This window comes from Abrus precatorius, unplaced genomic scaffold, assembly GCF_003935025.1.
Source record: "Abrus precatorius isolate BTA unplaced genomic scaffold, Abrus_2018 Scaffold7, whole genome shotgun sequence".
NCBI lineage: Eukaryota > Viridiplantae > Streptophyta > Magnoliopsida > Fabales > Fabaceae > Abrus > Abrus precatorius.
Genome location: NW_020874417.1, coordinates 11,884,063 through 11,902,643, shown reverse-complemented (window position 1 = coordinate 11,902,643; position 18,581 = coordinate 11,884,063). Strand labels below are relative to the sequence as shown.

The window sequence follows — 18,581 nt, the reverse complement described above, 5'->3', positions numbered from 1 at the left end:
TAAGGCAGGTTTTTAGAATCAAGTATGAGGGTCTACATCTTATATGTTTTAAGTGTGGGAAATACGAGTATAAATTGGATTCTTGTATTGATATTTCTAAACCTTCCTTAGTTAGGGCTATTGTTGAGAATACTCTTAATCCATTTGAAATGTTTAAGGATAAAATGTCTGTTGTTCCTAAGTGCTACTCTGGGAAAGTTTACAAGAATCCCAATCAGATATGTCTAGTGAGGAGATAGTCAGTTTGGTCCCTAGATGTTGGCCAAAAAAGCCTTTTAGAAAAAAACAAGCTCAATCTAGAGGTTCAGGGGAGTCTACTCCTAAGGGTAAGGGTAAAGAGTTATCTTTTGGGTCAAGATTTGGGGTGCTACAAAATTCAGATAAAGAGTTGGGTCGAGAGTCCTACCCTATTCAAAAATGCCCATCTGGTAATAAGGATAAAACTAAATTGGAAGTTTCACACCACACTGAGGGATCTAAATCTAGGTCTACAGGTAAAACTCTTAATGATCATGGTTATAATAAGCCTCTTAAAAACTTAACTAAGCTTAGATCCAAGTCTAAGTATGAACCTCATAATGATCCAGTGAATGCTAATAATCACGCTGAGAAACAGGATCTGCTTGAAGTTGAAACTGGGACTAGAGGCTTAGTTATTGATAGAGATAAGGATATCTTGCTTCTTATGAGTCAAATGCAGAAAGATATTAATAATAACTCATCCCAAAATTGTTTTATACAGAGCTTGTTAAGTATGAATCCTGATAAAAATTGGTCCCTACACATCAAACTTGAAAAGCCTCCAGATAGGGAGTTACTATCGATATGGATTCAACTTGCAACTTAGGTACTAGGGCTAAACCTCTCCTTGATGCCCCCTTGGCCCTAGAATCTAGGTTAGCTAATGTTCAGCATCACTCAATTGCTTCCTAGTCTTCCCTGTTTTTTATAAATAACTTTTTCTGAAACTGTAGAGGAGCTGGTGGTAGAGCTTTTTATAGAATTATTAATGACCTAATTGATATTTACAGTCTAGGTTTTGTGGCTTTATTTGAACCTAGGGTCAGTCTTGATAAGGCTAATAGTATTATCAATAAAATTAAACTTGATGATAATACTAAAGTAGATGCTCTAGGGTTTTTTGGAGGCATTTGGTGTTTCTGGAACACTTCTAGGGTTAAGGCTTTATCTTATCTAAATCTAAGTTTATTATTCACATGAAAATTAGTTACAATGACCATCCTGACTGGATTCTCTCTTCTATTTATGTCAACCCTCAGGAAAGAATTAAAATAGATTGTTGGAATGAGTTGATTGACTTTAGTCGTACAGTTACAAATCTCTGGTCTGTTGCTGGAAATTTTAATTCTATGCTTTATGATAAGGAAAAGATTGGTGGGGGTTCTGTCAACACTTATCTTATTAACAACTTTGTTGATTGTCTTAACAATTGTGGTATTCAAGACTTGGGGTTTAAAGGAACCCCCTTTACTTGGTAGAGAGGCAACCTTAAAGAGAGAATAGATAGAGTAGTGGCCAATGAGGATTGGTGCCTCTTATTCAGAATAGTACAGTCATTCATATCCCTGTTTCCAAGTCTGATCATGTGGAACTTTGACTTAGAATGAGTCCTATGGATAGGGGTCACCTGCTAACAAACCCTTCAAGTTTTTAGCTCCATGGGTTTCTCACCTGACTTTCCTAACCTAGTTAAATCCTCTTGGTCCAGTTCTAGCTCTTAGACTAAAAATATTCATAGGTTTACTAGTAATATATATGAATGAAACAAAACCACTTTTGGGAATATTTTCAATAGAATAAGAGAATTTTAGCTGAATAGAAGGGATTTCTAAGAAGCTTGCCCTTGGGAATAATCCCTTCCTCACTAATCTTGTTAAATCTCTTTGGAAAGAATATATTCAAATCTTGGACTATGAAGAATCTTATTGATTCCATCACTACATATCTAAATGGATTAAGTTAGGGGATAGGAACACGAGTTTTTTCCATAGAGCAGCTGTTGTCCGTAGAAACAAAAATGTCATAGCTACCCTTAAGGATGATGTTGGTAATTGAGAATATAATCCTTCTAAGCTTCAGCTTATAGCCCTGAGCTAGTTTAAGGACATTTACCATGACCCTTTACCCTAGGAGTTCCACCTGAGAACCTAGTCTTGTTTTCCTTACCTTAGAGAATTTGACATCCAGAGATTCTCTACTGTCCCTTCCATTAAGGAGGTTAAGACCTCTCTTTTTAGCATAGGGAATTTTAAAACCCCTGGCCCTGATGGAATTCATGCCTTATTGTTTAAGAATCAATGAAATACCTTATATCCTATTATATATTCCCTCCTTCTTGCCTATATAGGTAGGTCCATTGCCTCAATTAATTCCCCTTCTAGATCTGTTGGGCCTTATTATACATTCTAGAATATTTCTAATAATGAGATTTTTTTTCCCCTTAATTCTGCTTATTATATGCTAGTTAATGTTAATCTTAGTCCCTCAAATAGGACTAACCTGTTTAAAATTATTTGGAGTTGGAAAGGTCCCTCTAAAATTGTTTTTCTTCTTTGGAAACTAACTCATGGTAGATTATTCACTAATGAAGAGAGATTTTTTAGAGGTATGTCTGAGTCATCTACTTGTCCTAGGTGTGAGGATTGGCCTGAAACTATTATGCATGTGTTAAGGGATTTTTATTTTTATTTTTCAAAAAAGGTTTGGGATAACCTCTCTAATTCTCATTGCTCTCGTTTCCATAACTGGTCTATCATTTTTTGTTGTGTTATTTGGAATGATAGGAATCATTTTATCTTTTAGAAATGTTTTTCCCAGCCTGGTAGTGTTGTCCAAAAATCTTTATATGATGTTGAGTACTTTTCCTTTGGTGGCAAGTCTGATTATATATCTTTCTCTAACTTGATCTCTAATCATGGGATGGTTAGATGGACTCCTCCACCTATTAATCAACTTAAACTGAACATGGATGCAGTATCTAAATTTAAAGGGGTGGCTGCCTGTGGAGGGTTAATTTGAGACTGTCATAGCAAATTTTGTTTTAGGTTTAGTTGCAACTTGTCTTTTTACTCTCCTCTCCTTGCTGGGCTTTGAGGATCTATTTAGGCTATCAGATGGTTGTTTCTGCCAAAATTCAAGTAATCTGGATTGAGAGTGATTCTAAGGAAAAATTGCTTTTGTGTTGAATGTCCAACTTCCTTCCCACCCTCTATTTTTATTACTTTGTAGTATTAGAAATACTTTGAAATCTATTAGATTTGTTAGATTTGCTTATATATGTAGAGAAGCGAATCAATGTGCAAACTCTTTAGCTAAAGTAGGTTTAGATTCTCTAGTTCCTTATTCCTAATTTAAGGTCCCCCTCCCCTTCTTTTGCATTTCTTGAATTTGGACTCTAATTTCTAGAGTTGTCCTAAGCCTTGTGCCTATATTGTGTTCTCTTTTGAGCTTTTGAGCCCCTCTTATTAGAGAAAATAAATAAATAAACTAAAATAAATCATTATATATTGACTTTTATATATTTTTTATTATTTAAAATGTCTAATTATATCAAGTTATCTTTTTTCTCTAAATTTTTTTTTTTTAAATTTAGTCCTTAGTTAAGTTCTTTTTGTTGAAATTTTTATCACATTCTTTATTGACTCTTACTAATAGAGAAATTAATTTTATATAAGTTCTTTGTACAAAATAGGAAGAAATAAGAAAAGGAAAGTGAAAAAAATGAAATAAAAATATTATATGAATTATAGTTAAAAACACGACAAAAGTATAGAGAAGAACCAATTTTCATATTACATAAAATGACAAACAGAAAAACAAATAAAAAAAATCTTTCAAATACAAAATGAAATTACACCAAGAATTATATCCAATCAAAATACTTCAATCAATTAAAAATCTCAACGAAGGGCATTACATTCAATAATATTCAAGCTCCTTACTAAATATTGTAGTGTATTCTACTACTTATTATATTCAATCAAACATAACATTCAAATGGTGAAGATTTGAATGCCCTTTTTTCTATAATTTCAAGGGCATTTAGGCTTATTCCCATGCGTCTTGAGAGTTGCATAACATGGACAAACCTCCTTGTGGCCATAGGTACCAGGGGGTACACAGTGGCATGTGTTGCAACATGACTTGCATGCTCGTTTGCACCTCTTCTTTTTAAATGCCTTCTTACATCTTCGAGAGCACTCGTGGTTGCAGTCTAATTTACAAAGACAAAAATAATCAATCTCTATATTATAAATGGTAGAATTTTATATGAAAGATGACATATTTAAGTAGATTTACTCTCTTTTACATTTATCATATTTTTTAATATTACAATTTTTTAAGAATGATACATGGCTTTTAATTATTATTTTTAATTTTGTCATAAATTTTAGAAATAAAAATTGTTATTTAATATTATCTTTTTTTTTTCATAAACTTTTAGATTTATTGCAAATTTTTTATTTATATTTATAAAATTTCTTTTATTACTTTATAAAAACTTTCAAATTTTATGTAAATATCTTTGTTTTTATACATTAAATTTTTATTATTTTGATACTGTGATTTTAAGGTTAAGTTAAAAAAAAATTTAAAAATTAATATTTCAAATAATTTTATTAATATAATTATATACAAAAATTAAAAAATGTTAATTATTAAATCATATATATATATATATATATATATATATATATATATATATATATATATATACATGGGCTACTAATTAAATATTTGCTTTAAATGCTTGCTCATGCTACTTTAGATGCGAACCATATTTAATTAACTTTGAGTTATGCTGCAAAGCTATGGAAAGAAAAAATAAAGAGCCACAGTTTAACTTGATTCAAGAACGAATCAATGTAGAATAAGACGGTAAATATCATTGTTTGATCAATGATTCAATAAACATGCGAACTCATTTAGAGTCATATATCCTGTCAAGATGTGTTTTGTCAATATTAAATAGTCTCCATTAAAAATAGGTTAACTCTTCAGCTAACATATAAAACTATCACTGCACTAGAATGTTTACTGTTTCACCTGTATGTTATTTGTCACTCTAATTTAAATTTTTTTTATATAAAATACTCTTATTATTGATATACCCATAAGAAAAAAAATATTTTAGACAAAAATTGTATTAAAAAAAGGTGATAATAAACATATACATGTGACAATAGTAACGCATTTTTTTATAATTTTTCACAGTCTTTTTATTGTTAAAATAATAATGTATTAAAGAGAGTGTCAGTAGTATTGCTCATATTTGAAAAAATCCACTACACAAACATAAACTCCTCAACCTTAAACTCAATAAAATATAGACAAAATTAAAACCATTGTGTGCAGAAAATATTGTGAAATTAATGCAACTTACTGATTTTGTGCAACTGGACATGTTCGTTCATAGCGACAGCCTGCTGACTTCCTTCATATGTCTGTAACCAAAATACCAAATCCATGTTTCGGTTTAAAATTTAATTTTGCCTGTAAGAAGCAGTTAATTTACAAAATGATGAAAGGAAAATGTTCATACAGCGACTAATTGAAGAGCTATTTAATAAAAATTGTATGAAAAGTAGAAAATTTTGAGTAACTCACGTTTGCAAGAGAATTGGCCACTCTGCTAGTGGATGCAGCTTCCGCATAAGCCTAAAAAGGGGTAAAGATAAACAAACCAAAATGCAAATTTCATGTGAGATTTTAACTCTTCTGAGATTATAAAGAAATGAAGATGTATTTTGAGATTTTGAATTGAGACTATGTATATAATTGGCTACCTGTAGAAGAAGAAGAATGGCAAAAAGAAAGACTCTAAAGAAGCCCATCTTGTGCTAGGTTGATAAAATGAAGAAGGGGATGGTTTTATATTATTATATACCCATTTTTGAATATATAAAATTTTACCCTTTATCTCTTAAAAGAATTTACAGCCAATAGGTGGAAGCAAATTCACATGTTTGAGCTGATGAGTACCTGAAATAAAATTGGTGAGCTTGTTTAGACACTATTTTGGAAGCTTCCTTCACTTTTGGTTTATTGTGAATGCACAGCTGTTTGATGCTTTATCTGCTTATGGGATCACGAGTAGAACGCAGGGAGATTGGTCCCCTTTCCAGTTGTTATGATAAAACTATATTCCTCATTCGTGAATAAGAACGGAACCTAACAAAAAGGACTTGTGAAATGGCACCAATCCATTTTATGTGTATCTGCCTAAGGAAAATACAAATTATTTAATCAAATCCTCAGTTTTGTCGTCGTATAAGAACAAGGTAAAGTAACCAGTGCATTTGCCGGGCTCCAGTTTCAAAAATATCCATCATTCTTTTATATATATATATTATATTTAAATACTACAAAGTTATTTTTAATTTAATAATATATTATAGTATTAATATAAATTTACTAGTTTTGTTGTTTTTAATTTCCTTCTCTTTTTTATCACATTTTTAGCCATTATTCTATTATCTAATTTTCAAATTCTTTCTCTTTCTCAATTATTTTATTTTATTTTATTTTTTATCATTTTTATATTTTTCAGCCTGATAGTTATCTATTTAATCTTCTCACCACCTTTCATACTAACATGAGATACAGAAACTTGAAAAGGAATACGAAGTACAACATGTTACGAACCAACTTAACATGTGTGCTCAAGTTGAGAGGCTTCTTCAACTTAATGATAATAACCAACTATAGTTTACTCAATTTAAGACCAGTCTATATTATTTTTGTATGTCTTTTTCACATTTTAAACATAAAGTCAAAGAAAAGTTTAAGTTATTCTATTAGAAATAATAATTAAAAAATAAAATTTTACATGAATTATTAGCCATGAAAAATTGTTAGATGGTGAGAGCTAAGAATTATAATTTTTTTTATTTGTAACCACTTGACATTTAGTGATACAATAAAGTAATTATTTGATATAAGTTAAGGGTCATTCTACAACTATTATACATAGTACAACCATACTTATGTTTATGTATGTCAAATAATAGAATCTTTATTTTTTTATTATTATTGTTCTCTTTCTACTTCAAATAAAAAAGTGATACCATGAGCTAGTGTTTGATCTTGGGAGTTAAAAGAAACATCTTATGAGTTGAGAGAAATGCTTTGATAGTTGAGAGATGACAAGCAATGACTTAAATATATTTCAATTTCCACATCTTACTAGAGAAAAATATCATAATAGGTGTCAACCTATGGAGTCCTTACTAGATTCTAAGATGTTTGAAAGATTGTAGATAAGAGTTGAGAGAAATAATTTGATAATTGAGAGATGACAAATAATGGCCTAAATATGTTTCAATTTTCACATCTTCTTATTAGAGAAAATTATGATAATAGGTGTCAACCTATGAAGTCCTTACTAAGTTCTCAAGATGTTCAAAATATTGTAGATAAAGGTTGTGTTAAATCTCAAGTTAAGACTATTTTATCACAAACTAAGAAGGATCCTTTAATGAAGGGGTAGATAAAGTCATCTTTGAGGTAGTGTTTGATACAACCACCTCTAAAAAAGATTGGAAGATTTGAAAGACCAACCTTAAATGGGTTGACATGGTTAAGAATGTGCATTTACAAACTCTACAAGTAGAGTTTGAATATTTATATATGAATGAATATGAGCTTATTTTATATTTTGGTAATAAAGTGATGGTTGTTGTAAACTAAATGAAGAAGCGATGTGAGGAAAAAGTAGAAAATGTTCATGTAGTTGAAAAGATCATTTACTCCTTGACCACAAATTTTGATTATGCGATTTATGATATTGAAGACTTAAAAGATTTAGACTTAATATCTATGGACCAATTGATATGGGTTTACTTCAAAAGAAACTTATGAAGTAAGATTTAAGAGAAGATAAGAAAAAGCCTTTGAAACAAGTCTATAAAGTCAAAATTTCTCTAAAACTCTAAAAGAAAATGAAGGAGAAAGAAATCAATAGGGAAGAGTGATAAGTTTGTATTTAAACTCTCTTGTACAGCCCATATATTTATGTTTGATTTTTATTTTATTTAAATTTTACACTGATTTATATGTTAATTGTACAGTTTAGTATGAAGAGGTCACAAGTAGATTTTGGGTGCATTTTGAACCCAAATTGATGAAAAATTAAAGTTTTATAGATTATGAAGAGCTTTTAGGATTTTCAAACCCTATAAAAAAAGACCTCTGGATCCTACTGAACACCATTTTACATTTTTTCTTTGGCTCTTCGATACACCTTTTCATATTGTCTCTCTTGCACGAGGTCGCTGACATACTCTTGATGGGACTTAGAGCTTCGACGATCGTACTTGAAGACCGAAAACTCATCTCTTTCTAGTTTACTTTTCTTTATGGCTTTGTTTATGATTATTTAAGCTCTTTCCTTTAGCTTGATTAACTAAATCCATAGCTAGGGCTATGAGAACTCTTGTACATGAATTCATGAGATTTTTATGTTTAAATCTAAATTTGGTTTCCGTTCATGATTAGATTTTATCCTATTACGCTTCCTTCTTAATCCTAATTAATTATATCATCAGGCGACTGTGCCTCGATTAGTTAATGGATCTATAGGATAAAATGAGACAAAGGATTAGGTGGACCAAACCAATCTTTCTCTTTCAATCATTATTAAATTAACAAGTTCATAGGTTCCTTATGCTTCCTTAAATTTATGTCTTGCATAACCACTGAGGATCATAATTTAGAGAAAAGAATAATAATATAGCATGACCATTGGATATTTTATAGTATTTGTATGAATGATTGGTAATCACAAGAAAATCAAATTTAGAGTTAAACAGAAGAATAATATAAAGGATTGAATAAGTAAACCCATATGCCTTAGGTTCCTCTCCGATAAGTTCAACCAAGATGTTCATTGTGTTCTTTATTCTACTTTTTAAATTGATTTTATAAATTATTTTAATTAATCCCATATCTTTGAAGATTAAACAATTGAATTAGAAAATTCTTAGTAATTGAAAATTAATCCTTGTGGAACGATATTTCGAGAATTTAATTTAAAAACTCCTTATTACTTTTCGAAGGGTACACTTGTCCTCTGAACAACGAGGATGGTCATGAATGTCAAAGAGGACATGGTCATACAAAGGAAGAGGAAATTGTAATAATTTTGACAATAGTGAAGAGAGTCATTAATTCACTAGAAGTCATGGAAAAGGAATAAAAAGAGACAATTTTATTAGAAAAAAAATGAAAAGAATTATAATAAATCTAATGTTGAATATTTTAATTGTCGTAACTTACGATGACAAATGTTTATATTATCCAGATAATGGAATAAATGATCACCTGTGTAATTCTCAAGATCTAGAGCTTTCTCGCTCAAGCAAGATGAATCTCGCTAAAGCGAGAAAGGATAAAGTTGCCCCAACTGTCCTCTCATCTAGGTGAGAAAGGGTCTCGCTCAAGCGAGAAGCAATTCCCCCAAGTGAGATGTAACTCGCTCAAGCGAAACTACAAGAAAAACAAGGAGCTCTCTGGACCCATTCTCACTCAGGCGAGATGGAACTCACTCAAGTAAGGTTGCCTCTCGCTCAAGCGAGATTGTTTCCGCTCAAGCAAGAATAGCAAAAACTTGAGTAGCTCCACTGTTTGGTTTTCTCGCTCAGGCAAGAGTGGGCTCACTCAAGCGAGAATGTACAAATCTGGAGGGGTATTTAAAGGACCTCAGTGCTGGAACTTTCAATATTCTCCTCAAACAACCTTCTTTGCTTGTTTCTCTCTATTCTCTCACATTTTCTTCTCAAAGAAAACTCTTTCGAATCTCTAACCTGTTCCAGATTTGAGCTCGAACGTCTATTCCATTCAGATTCAAGTAAGGGTCTTGGAGTTTGGTTCTCCAAGTTCATTCCTTTTTCTCAATTTTCTCTGATCTAAAGTTTTATGCTTTGTGGTACTCAAGGAAACCTTAACCCTTAAGACAATATCCTCCATTAGGATACTGTCTCCATTGAATCTCTAAGAAAACTCAACTTGAGAGATCCATTTTTAGGTAAAGAAAGTTGATCTCGAACCCTCAGTCTTCTTTATGTAATTTAAATTAGAAAACTCAAACTACTTGATTCTAAATAACAGAGTTATAAAATTTCTTTGAAATTGTAGTATTAAAAAGAATTTTTGGAGAGAAAATATTGTTTTAAACTCTAACTCCAGTATTCTCGTTTTGGGTAATAGAACCCTATTTATTATTAAGATTCTAGTACTAAGAATTGAATTTTGGGCATGAGAAAATGATAACTTATTTTAGAAATTTTCTAAACAAAGTAGTAAAGATTATGAGTAACTAAATTTCTGATGAGTTTAAGATTTTTCCACCATTATATGTGTATGATTAATATTAAAATATTATTCTGCATGATATAAGTATTAGAAGATGTCAAACTTTAGGATCAAATGATTTTATTAATACTAAAAAGTACATATATTAAGTTGTATGCATGGGCTAAGTCCGAAAACGTCCAACCTTCGGCACATTATATTGATTGCATGGTGTGACATTGTTTAATGATTCTCTATGTTAAATTAGTATGATACAATAACTATAGATGTTGTTGATAGCTAATGTATGTCAAAATGGATGAATTTATATTATTGATTTAAGTGTGTAACACCCCTATTTTATTATTTATTAATTTTGTATTTGGTATAAGCTTTTAATGCATGTTGCTTGAAATTATGAGAGTTTTAAATGTTTAAGTTGCAGGATTTTTAGCTGTAGCAAGATGTATCTCACTATAGCAAGAAATAAGCATCCAGAATCAGGCATTCTAATACTCTCCTGCTCTACCAAGGATCTTCTCGCTGTAGCGAGGAGCTCTCACTGTAGCTAGAATGACAGACAGTAAAGTGCAATTTTGTCTAGTTTTTTCACTGTAGCGAGAATCGCTCGTTGTAGCGAGAATTAGCTTGTTGCAGCGAGAATGTTGCGAGTTGAGGGATATTTAAGGGTTTCCAAGTTGAGAATAATTCAAGTTACGACCTTCTACGTTCCATCTAACCTCTCTCCTCTTTTTCTCAGAAAAATCTGAAAGATCTCAACCTTTCTCCAATCCAAGCTTGAGAGTTCACTTTCCTTGCTTCTTGGTAAGTTCTTGAAGCTTGGTTCTCCATTCCTTTGGTTATATTCTTGATTCTCCTTCTCTAATGAGATCTCTTGTGATATTTAGAAAGAACCTCATGTTTTAAGCAAGAATCTTCAAAAATCATTTACTAAACTTCCATTTGAAGGTAAGGAGAGCTGTATCTTGTTACTAAGAAAGTGGTTTGCTTGTGTTCATGAAAATGTTGTGGTGAATCATGGGTGAGAACATGTTTTTGTTATGTTTGAAGCATGTTTTGTGGTGTTTGATGATGTGTATGATCTTTATTTTAAGTGTACATGCATGTATATGGTGGACTGAGTCTGAAGGACTAACTCTCAGCAATGATTGAATGATATATGATGTAATAATAAAACTAGAGTAAATTAGATAAATAAAAATATGAATAATATGTTAGTAAACAGACAATGAAAAATATAGAGATGAAATGGGAAATACTGATAAAGAGAAATGAAATGAGAAAGGAATATGATAAGGATAAATATGGATAGTTTAAGGGTACACTAGGAGTGAAGAAGATGAAGACGATTGATAAATCTTGGAAAAATGCGAGTGGTGGATGCTCCTCTTGAATTGCGCAAAACAAATGAGAGTAAGAGCACCATAGGCCTCACACTCATTTCCTAACTAATACTCTTGACCATGCTTTTGATAAAAGGGGCCAGGTCGGCACACGTCATATCTGTGTAGCTACGGCTATCCAGCGACTATCTATGCTAAGGAAGACCTCAAGGGATCCAAGGGGTAGTGAAAGTGAAACAAGAACTCTGAGTATTAAAAGAGAGATGAAGAGGAATAAGTTGAATATTTAAAGATTTTTGCATGCATATGAGTATAATTTTATGATATAATTAATTGTTGTATTACCTTTATTTTGCTATGTGAATGTATGGTTGGTAATATGAATAGACTCATCTTTACATAAATCTTTCAGGGAACCAGATGATAGCACCTAGAGAGAGAATTAGGCTTATAAATAGTTATGTACATAATAGACTTAACTATGTATTTAATAAATATAAGAGATTATGTTACTTTAGAATTGTTGTACATGTTAATGATGTGCCTAGGGGTATTATTATGATGGAAATGGAATTAGCCTATAGTGTTCCTTTTGATTTCCCTATAAGTAGAATACATCATACCCTCTGTGTATATATATTCCCTAGTACTATGAGAACCCTAGCAACCTTGACCTATTTGTTTACATATCATGACCACAACCATCTCAAAAAACCATTTAGATGGACGTTTAAGCAGATTACTGGTACACAGGTTTCTAGAGACTCAGGTGATCTATATCTCAGATCGGATGATAATCTCGACTCTGATGATATCGCAATAATAGAGGGATGGCATGGGGATGACTAGTATCTCTTCAGTCTTTTGGTGGATAGGCTACTCATTAGGACTTGTTATATTTTATACTTTGTAAATGTTATAAAAGAGTCCTGATATATATTTTGCTAAGGTCAACTCACTGTAAACTCTTTAGGACAATATATCTATAAATGTTATTTCACGTTTTCTTTTTAATTTGTTTTACTTCCATGGATTCGTTCTCTAAATTTTTATAAGTTCGAGCAAAATAAATGAAATGTTTTATAATTCCACATATTATACTCAACTGGCCATAGATTTAAATTAATTATTTCCTTTTAATTATGAAATTATTTTCTTATCATTTTGAATAAAATAAGGATGTTACAATTTGGTATCAAAGTAGTTCTTCCAAACCGGACTAGGGTATGGGACTAGTTGTCTATGCTATGTGTTCTTATATTCTTACTTTAACAAGAATATGAGTTCATTGATTGTTAGAATAGCCTGTTTGGTTTTTCAAATAGGAATGTGTGTGATTTGTTTACCTTGATTGTTATGTGCACCGGCGCGAATAATGGTTGCTTATAAGTTGATTAACCTCTTTCAATATAGAATCATAGCTAGTAGATGTAGACCCCCAGGAGTTACAAGTGAAATCCTGAACCACATGACTTAAGTACTAGAAGCTCTAGTACAGAATCAGGACGCTGAGTCAGCAAAGTACCAAGGACTATTGTCCTTTACGAAACACAACCCTCTAAGATTTGACGAAAAATTTGATCTAGAAGTAGCCTAGAGGTGGATCGCTGATACAAAGAAGATCTTTAATGCAATGGGCTGTCGTGAAGATCACAAAGTGGGCTATGCCACTTACATGTTAAGTGGAGAAGCTGAAGACTGGTGGAGTTCGCCAACCAAACGCGAGGGGTATATCTCCTGGGAGGCGTTCAAGGCTTGTTTTCTAGGAAACTACTTCCCCAAAGACTTGCAGAAACAGAAGGCGGGGGAATTCTTGGAGCTGAAGCAAGGAGTTATGTCGATAGGGGAATATGCGGCCAAATTTCATGAGTTAATGACATATTGGCCCCACTTCCAGCATGAAAGCAGCAAGGAGGATTTATGCGCTCAATTTGAAAATGGGTTAAGAGCTGACATCTGCACTGCAATGAGTGTATTTCAAGTGACGGACCTCCCTACCTTGGTAAGCAAATGTCGAATTTATGAAGCCAACGCAAAAGAAAAGTCTATGGACAGTTAGGTTGGAGGACCGGTGAGGCAAGACAAAAGGCCCTTAAGATTTCATATGAGACCCTATTCAAGCCTAACTCAATCTCAGGCAAGCGAGATGGCACCTCACAAAGGTGGTAGTTACAACTCCAATATCCCTTGAGAACCATTGAAGTGCTTTCAATAAGAGGGACCTCATATGATCTGAAACTGCCAACAGCTAACTGCCGCATGTAGTCACTATGGAAAGATGGGGCATCCAACTAGTGCTTGTTGGTTTGCACCTCAAAAGAGCAGAAGCGTCAGTGGGAGCAACAAGCTAGCACCTAAGAGCAGTAGTGGATCAAAGTCCAATGTCCAAGGCAAAGTGTTTGCCATGACTGGCTCTGAAGCAGTAAAATTTGATGATCTTATCCGAGGTAAATGCATCCTAAAAGACAAACTCATTGATGTTATTTTTTATTTTGGTGCTACGCATTCTTTCATTTCCTTGGATTATGTGCATTGCCTTGAATTTCCTATCTCTGCTCTTCCATATGATATTGTAGTATCCACCCCTACAGATAAGCCTCTAATAACCTCATACATATGTTTGGGTTGTTCTGTGATGATTCATGGTAGGAATTTCTTAGTGGATTTGATTTTCCTACCCCTTTCTCAGCTTGACATTGTATTAGGAATGGATTGGTTGTCGTCTAATCACGTCCTTCTTGATTGTAAAGAAAAAACACTAATCTTTGGTGCTAATGTACTGGGAGATCCTAAAATCACTTTTATAATATTGTTCTCTGCTGAGGCAGAAAGAAGTGTGAAGGTGGAGCACATACCACTGGTGAATGAATTCTTAGAAGTCTTTCCAGAGGATGTAACCAAACTGCCACCTGAAAGAAAGATTGAATTTACGATCGACCTCATGCCAAGAGCAAGCCCAGTCTCCATTGCACCTTATCGTATGTCGCCAATTAAGTTAACCGAAGTAAAGAAATAAGCTGAGGACTTGTTGCAAAGACAATTTGTGAGACCGAGCGTATTGCCATGGGGAGCTCATGTACTCTTAGTAAAGAAGAATGATGGAAGTATTAGAATGTGTGTAGACTACTGTCAATTGAACAAAGTAACAATCAAGATAAGTATCTCCTTTCCAGAATTGATGATTTGATGGATCAACTGTGAGGAGCCTCAGTATTCTCAAAGATTGATCTACGATCTGGTTACCATCAAATTCGGGTTAAGAATGGGGATATTCCAAAGACCGTGTTTAGAACTCGTCACGGACATTATGAGTATTTAGTTATGCCATTTGGTGTGACTAACGCTCTAGCAGTATTCATGGATTACATGAATCGAATCTTCCATCAATATCAAGACCAGTTCGTAGTGGTATTCATAGATGATATCTTGATCTACTTGAAGAGCCATGAAGAACATGCTGAGCATTTGAGAATTGTCTTGCAGATTCTGAGCAAACGACAGTTATACGCAAAGTTTTCAAAATACAAATTCTGGTTATCGCAAATACAATTTCTGGGACATGTAGTATCATGCGAAGGAATCATGGTTGATCCAGCTAAAGTTGAAGTAGTGTCTCAATGGTCCAAACCGACGACTCTGATGGAAGTTTGAAGTTTCTTAGGATTGGCCAGCTATTATAGAAAGTTCATTGAGGGATTTTCTAAGATAGCTTTACCTTTGACGAAACTAAAGCAAATAAGGAAGGATTTTGACTAGAATGAGGAATGTGAGGCACGTTTCCAGAAGTTGAAAGAGAAATTAATGTCAGCACCTATGTTGATTCTACTAGATCCTGAACAAAAGTTTGAAGTATACTGCGATGCATCAAGATAAGGTCTTGGATGTGTCTTAATGCAAGATGAGAGAGTAGTGGCGTATGCGTCTAGGCAATTGCAACTTCACAAAGTCAATTATCCCACGCATGGTTTAGAATTAGCAGCAGTGGTCTTTGCACTAAAGATCTAGAAACACTATCTCTTGGGAACACGATTCGAAGTCTTTAGCGATCACAAAAAGTTGAAGTACCTATTCAACTAGAAAGAGATGAACATGCGACAATGGAGGTGGATAGAATTCCTAAAAGACTACGACTTCACATTATTCTACCATCTGGGAAAAGCGAACGTGGTTGTAGACGCGTTAAGTATAAAGTCCATCCACATCTCGACCATGATGGTGAAGGAATGGAAGATGATTGAAGAATTCAGAGATTTGAACTTAGCAGTGGAGTTACGACCCAATAATCTATATCTTGGGACTTTAAAGATCAGTAATGATTTCTTGGCTCAAGTTCGGTCTATTCAACAAGAAGATCTTTATTTGCAAGAGATGATGCGCTAGAAGGATGAAGGCAAGAGCTTGAAATTTCATCGTGATTCAAATGGGCTAATAAAATTCAAAGACAGAGTGTATATCCCTCAAAATGAAGAGTGGAAACAGATGATTTTGGGAGAAGCCCATAAAAATAAACTGAGTATCCACCTGAGAGCAACCAAGATGTACCAAGATATGCGAAAGAACTTTTGGTGGCATGGGATGAAGAAGGTAGTAGTAGAGTATGTGGCAAAATGTCTGACTTGCAAAAAGTCAAAGACAGAACACCAACGCATGTTAGGAGAGTTACAAGCACTAGAAATTCCTGAGTGGAAGTGAGATGACATCTTTATAAACTTTGTGTCCGATCTGCCAAAGACCAAGCAAAATCATGATGCGATATGGGTGATCAGGGACAAACTGACTAAGATTTAAAGATTTTATAAAGTGTTTGACTGATCTTGAAAGAATATTATGTATAAAGGAGATAATATCACATGATTGTGGAATTATGAGATGAGTGATTATAATATGTGAGTTATAACTAACTGATAGGTGTGATTATTATACAAGTATTGTAATGCATCTAAAGGTGTACTTATAATATATGTATTGTAATACATAGATTTATATAAATCATAACTTATATATTATGACATGTTGATCAATGAACAGGATGTGAAAAATAAAATGAGAAATATTGAGAAAGAAAATTATATAAGAAATGTTGAGAAAAAGTATAGATAGTCATGTCTTGTGAATTGAGATTTAGATATAGAGCTTATATCATTTTACTTAGGATTAGAAGCTGGAGAAAAATGGAGAATAACATCTCATAAGACAGAGAAATGCAAAAAGAATATTGAAATTTAAAATATTTAAATGCAACACCATAAATACACTTGTAGAAGGTGGGTTAAATTTGTTAAGATTTAAAGATGAAGAGCAGACAAATCTTATATTCTCTAGGAGCCTAATGAGAACTTAACAAATACAAGACATGATATTTTGTATATATTTGAAATTGTGTTACTGAATGAAAATTTTTCCCTTCACTTACTTAAAAGATGTAAAAGTGAATTATTTATTATCTAAAAATTATAATTGATTTTGGATTATTTTATTCTTCTTCTAATAATTTTAAGCTTAGTAATTTTGCTAGTGATATTAATTATATAAAAAAAACACTACTACATTTGAGTTTTTCATGGGTGTGTGCCTTTACATAAAATTCTAAAAAAAAAAAAATTATTCTCACTCTTTTCTACTTGTGAAGCTAAGTGAGTGGCTACATCCTCTTACAAATGTCACATTATATGGTTTATAAGATTGTTGGAGAAATATTATTTGAACCAAGGGTGAGTACAATAATCCATGTTGATAATAAATTTGAATAAAACTATGCCAAGAATCTAGTGTTTCATGAACGAAGTTAGTATAGAGATACAAAATATCATTTTATTACTGAATGTAAAAAAAAAAAAAAGGTAAGTACAAAATTCATATTGATAATAAATTTGCAAAGAGCTTACTAAGAATTCATGTTTCATGAACAAAGTAAGCATATAAAAATAATATATAATTTTACTAACTAATGTATTGCCAAAAAAGAATTAGAGCAGATTTATGTAAAAACTCAAAACTAAGTTGCAAATATTTTCACTAAGTCTCTGTAGTTTGACAATTTTAAAAGGTTGAGAGCAAAATTTAGAGTGCAAAAATATTTTTAAAAATTATTGCATTAGTTATAAGAAATGAAAGATTGTGAATTAATTTAAGTAATGTGAATTATATAACGTTGATATAAGTAATGTGTGATAATTAACAAGAAATTATATAATTGGTGCTCATGTGCATGTGAGCTCAATCCTTTATTTTGTTAGTATAATGGGCTTATTTCCTTCATTGGTGACCATAAAAAAATAATTCATCTCATTAAAAAAAATTGTAACACACTCAATTATAATAGTTGACCCAATATAAATATATACACAAATTTATCTAAGGTTGATGAATAACTCATTATTGACTAACAAGCAAACAAACCAAATAGAATAAATAAAAAATGAGTTAAGTAACAAAATATTATATTTTTTTAGTTATAAATGGGGTATAAGCAAGTGAGCATGGAACTTTTCATTTTCTCTCATTCTTTTTTCTTTCATTTAATCTTCTATTTATCAAGTCTCTAACTCTCAGTTTCTCACACTCTCCTCTCTTTGAAATCAATGTGCTAGTCACTTCTCATAACCTTTTTTTTTCTTATTTTACTTGCTCCTAATACGTTAGTGATTGGAGTGCATGCGTAAATGTGAAAGGATGAGAACAATCTTATGAGTGGTGACTTCAGTTGGCAGTATCATGAAGTTGTGATTTTAACTGGAATCATGTATGTTATAATTGTGCAACGTTAGCTTGACAATTAGCTTTTTTTTATTATTTATTTTTGAGAATGATGGCATAAGGAGTGTTTGAGAATGATTATGGATGCATACAATCATGTTTATTATGAAAAATACCTAAACTCACTTAAACCTAACTAAAACACTAGCA

The 18,581-nt window shown here is 32.3% G+C and overlaps 2 protein-coding genes across 2 annotated transcripts; one reads left to right on the top strand and one right to left on the bottom strand.

Moving 5' to 3' along the window:
- Positions 1–4,052: 4,052 nt before the first annotated feature.
- LOC113873526 (peamaclein-like) lies at positions 4,053–5,855 on the bottom strand. Its single transcript, XM_027511681.1, has 4 exons — positions 5,808–5,855; positions 5,629–5,679; positions 5,405–5,465; positions 4,053–4,234 (listed from the first exon to the last, which is right to left on the bottom strand). Exons 1-4 carry the CDS (start codon positions 5,853–5,855, stop codon positions 4,053–4,055), a joined length of 342 nt encoding a protein of 113 aa, XP_027367482.1.
- A 7,453-nt stretch (positions 5,856–13,308) lies between these two features.
- On the top strand, positions 13,309–15,326 carry LOC113871481. Its single transcript, XM_027508576.1, has 4 exons — positions 13,309–13,677; positions 13,924–14,122; positions 14,252–14,653; positions 14,881–15,326. The coding sequence occupies exons 1-4, from the start codon at positions 13,309–13,311 to the stop codon at positions 15,324–15,326; spliced, it is 1,416 nt and encodes a 471-aa protein (XP_027364377.1).
- Positions 15,327–18,581: the final 3,255 nt, after the last annotated feature.

Coding starts and splice junctions, on each gene's coding strand:
- LOC113871481 (XM_027508576.1), top strand. CDS start 13,309: ATGGGCTGTCGTGAAGATCACAAAGTGGGCTATGCCACTTACATGTTA. Junction 14,123..14,251: donor ATTTGATGATCTTATCCGAG/GTAAATGCATCC, acceptor ATGATATTGTAG/TATCCACCCCTACAGATAAG. Junction 14,654..14,880: donor AGTCTCCATTGCACCTTATC/GTATGTCGCCAA, acceptor AACTGTGAGGAG/CCTCAGTATTCTCAAAGATT.
- LOC113873526 (XM_027511681.1), bottom strand. CDS start 5,855: ATGGGCTTCTTTAGAGTCTTTCTTTTTGCCATTCTTCTTCTTCTACAG. Junction 5,680..5,807: donor CCATTCTTCTTCTTCTACAG/GTAGCCAATTAT, acceptor ACCCCTTTTTAG/GCTTATGCGGAAGCTGCATC. Junction 5,466..5,628: donor TGGCCAATTCTCTTGCAAAC/GTGAGTTACTCA, acceptor TTTTGGTTACAG/ACATATGAAGGAAGTCAGCA.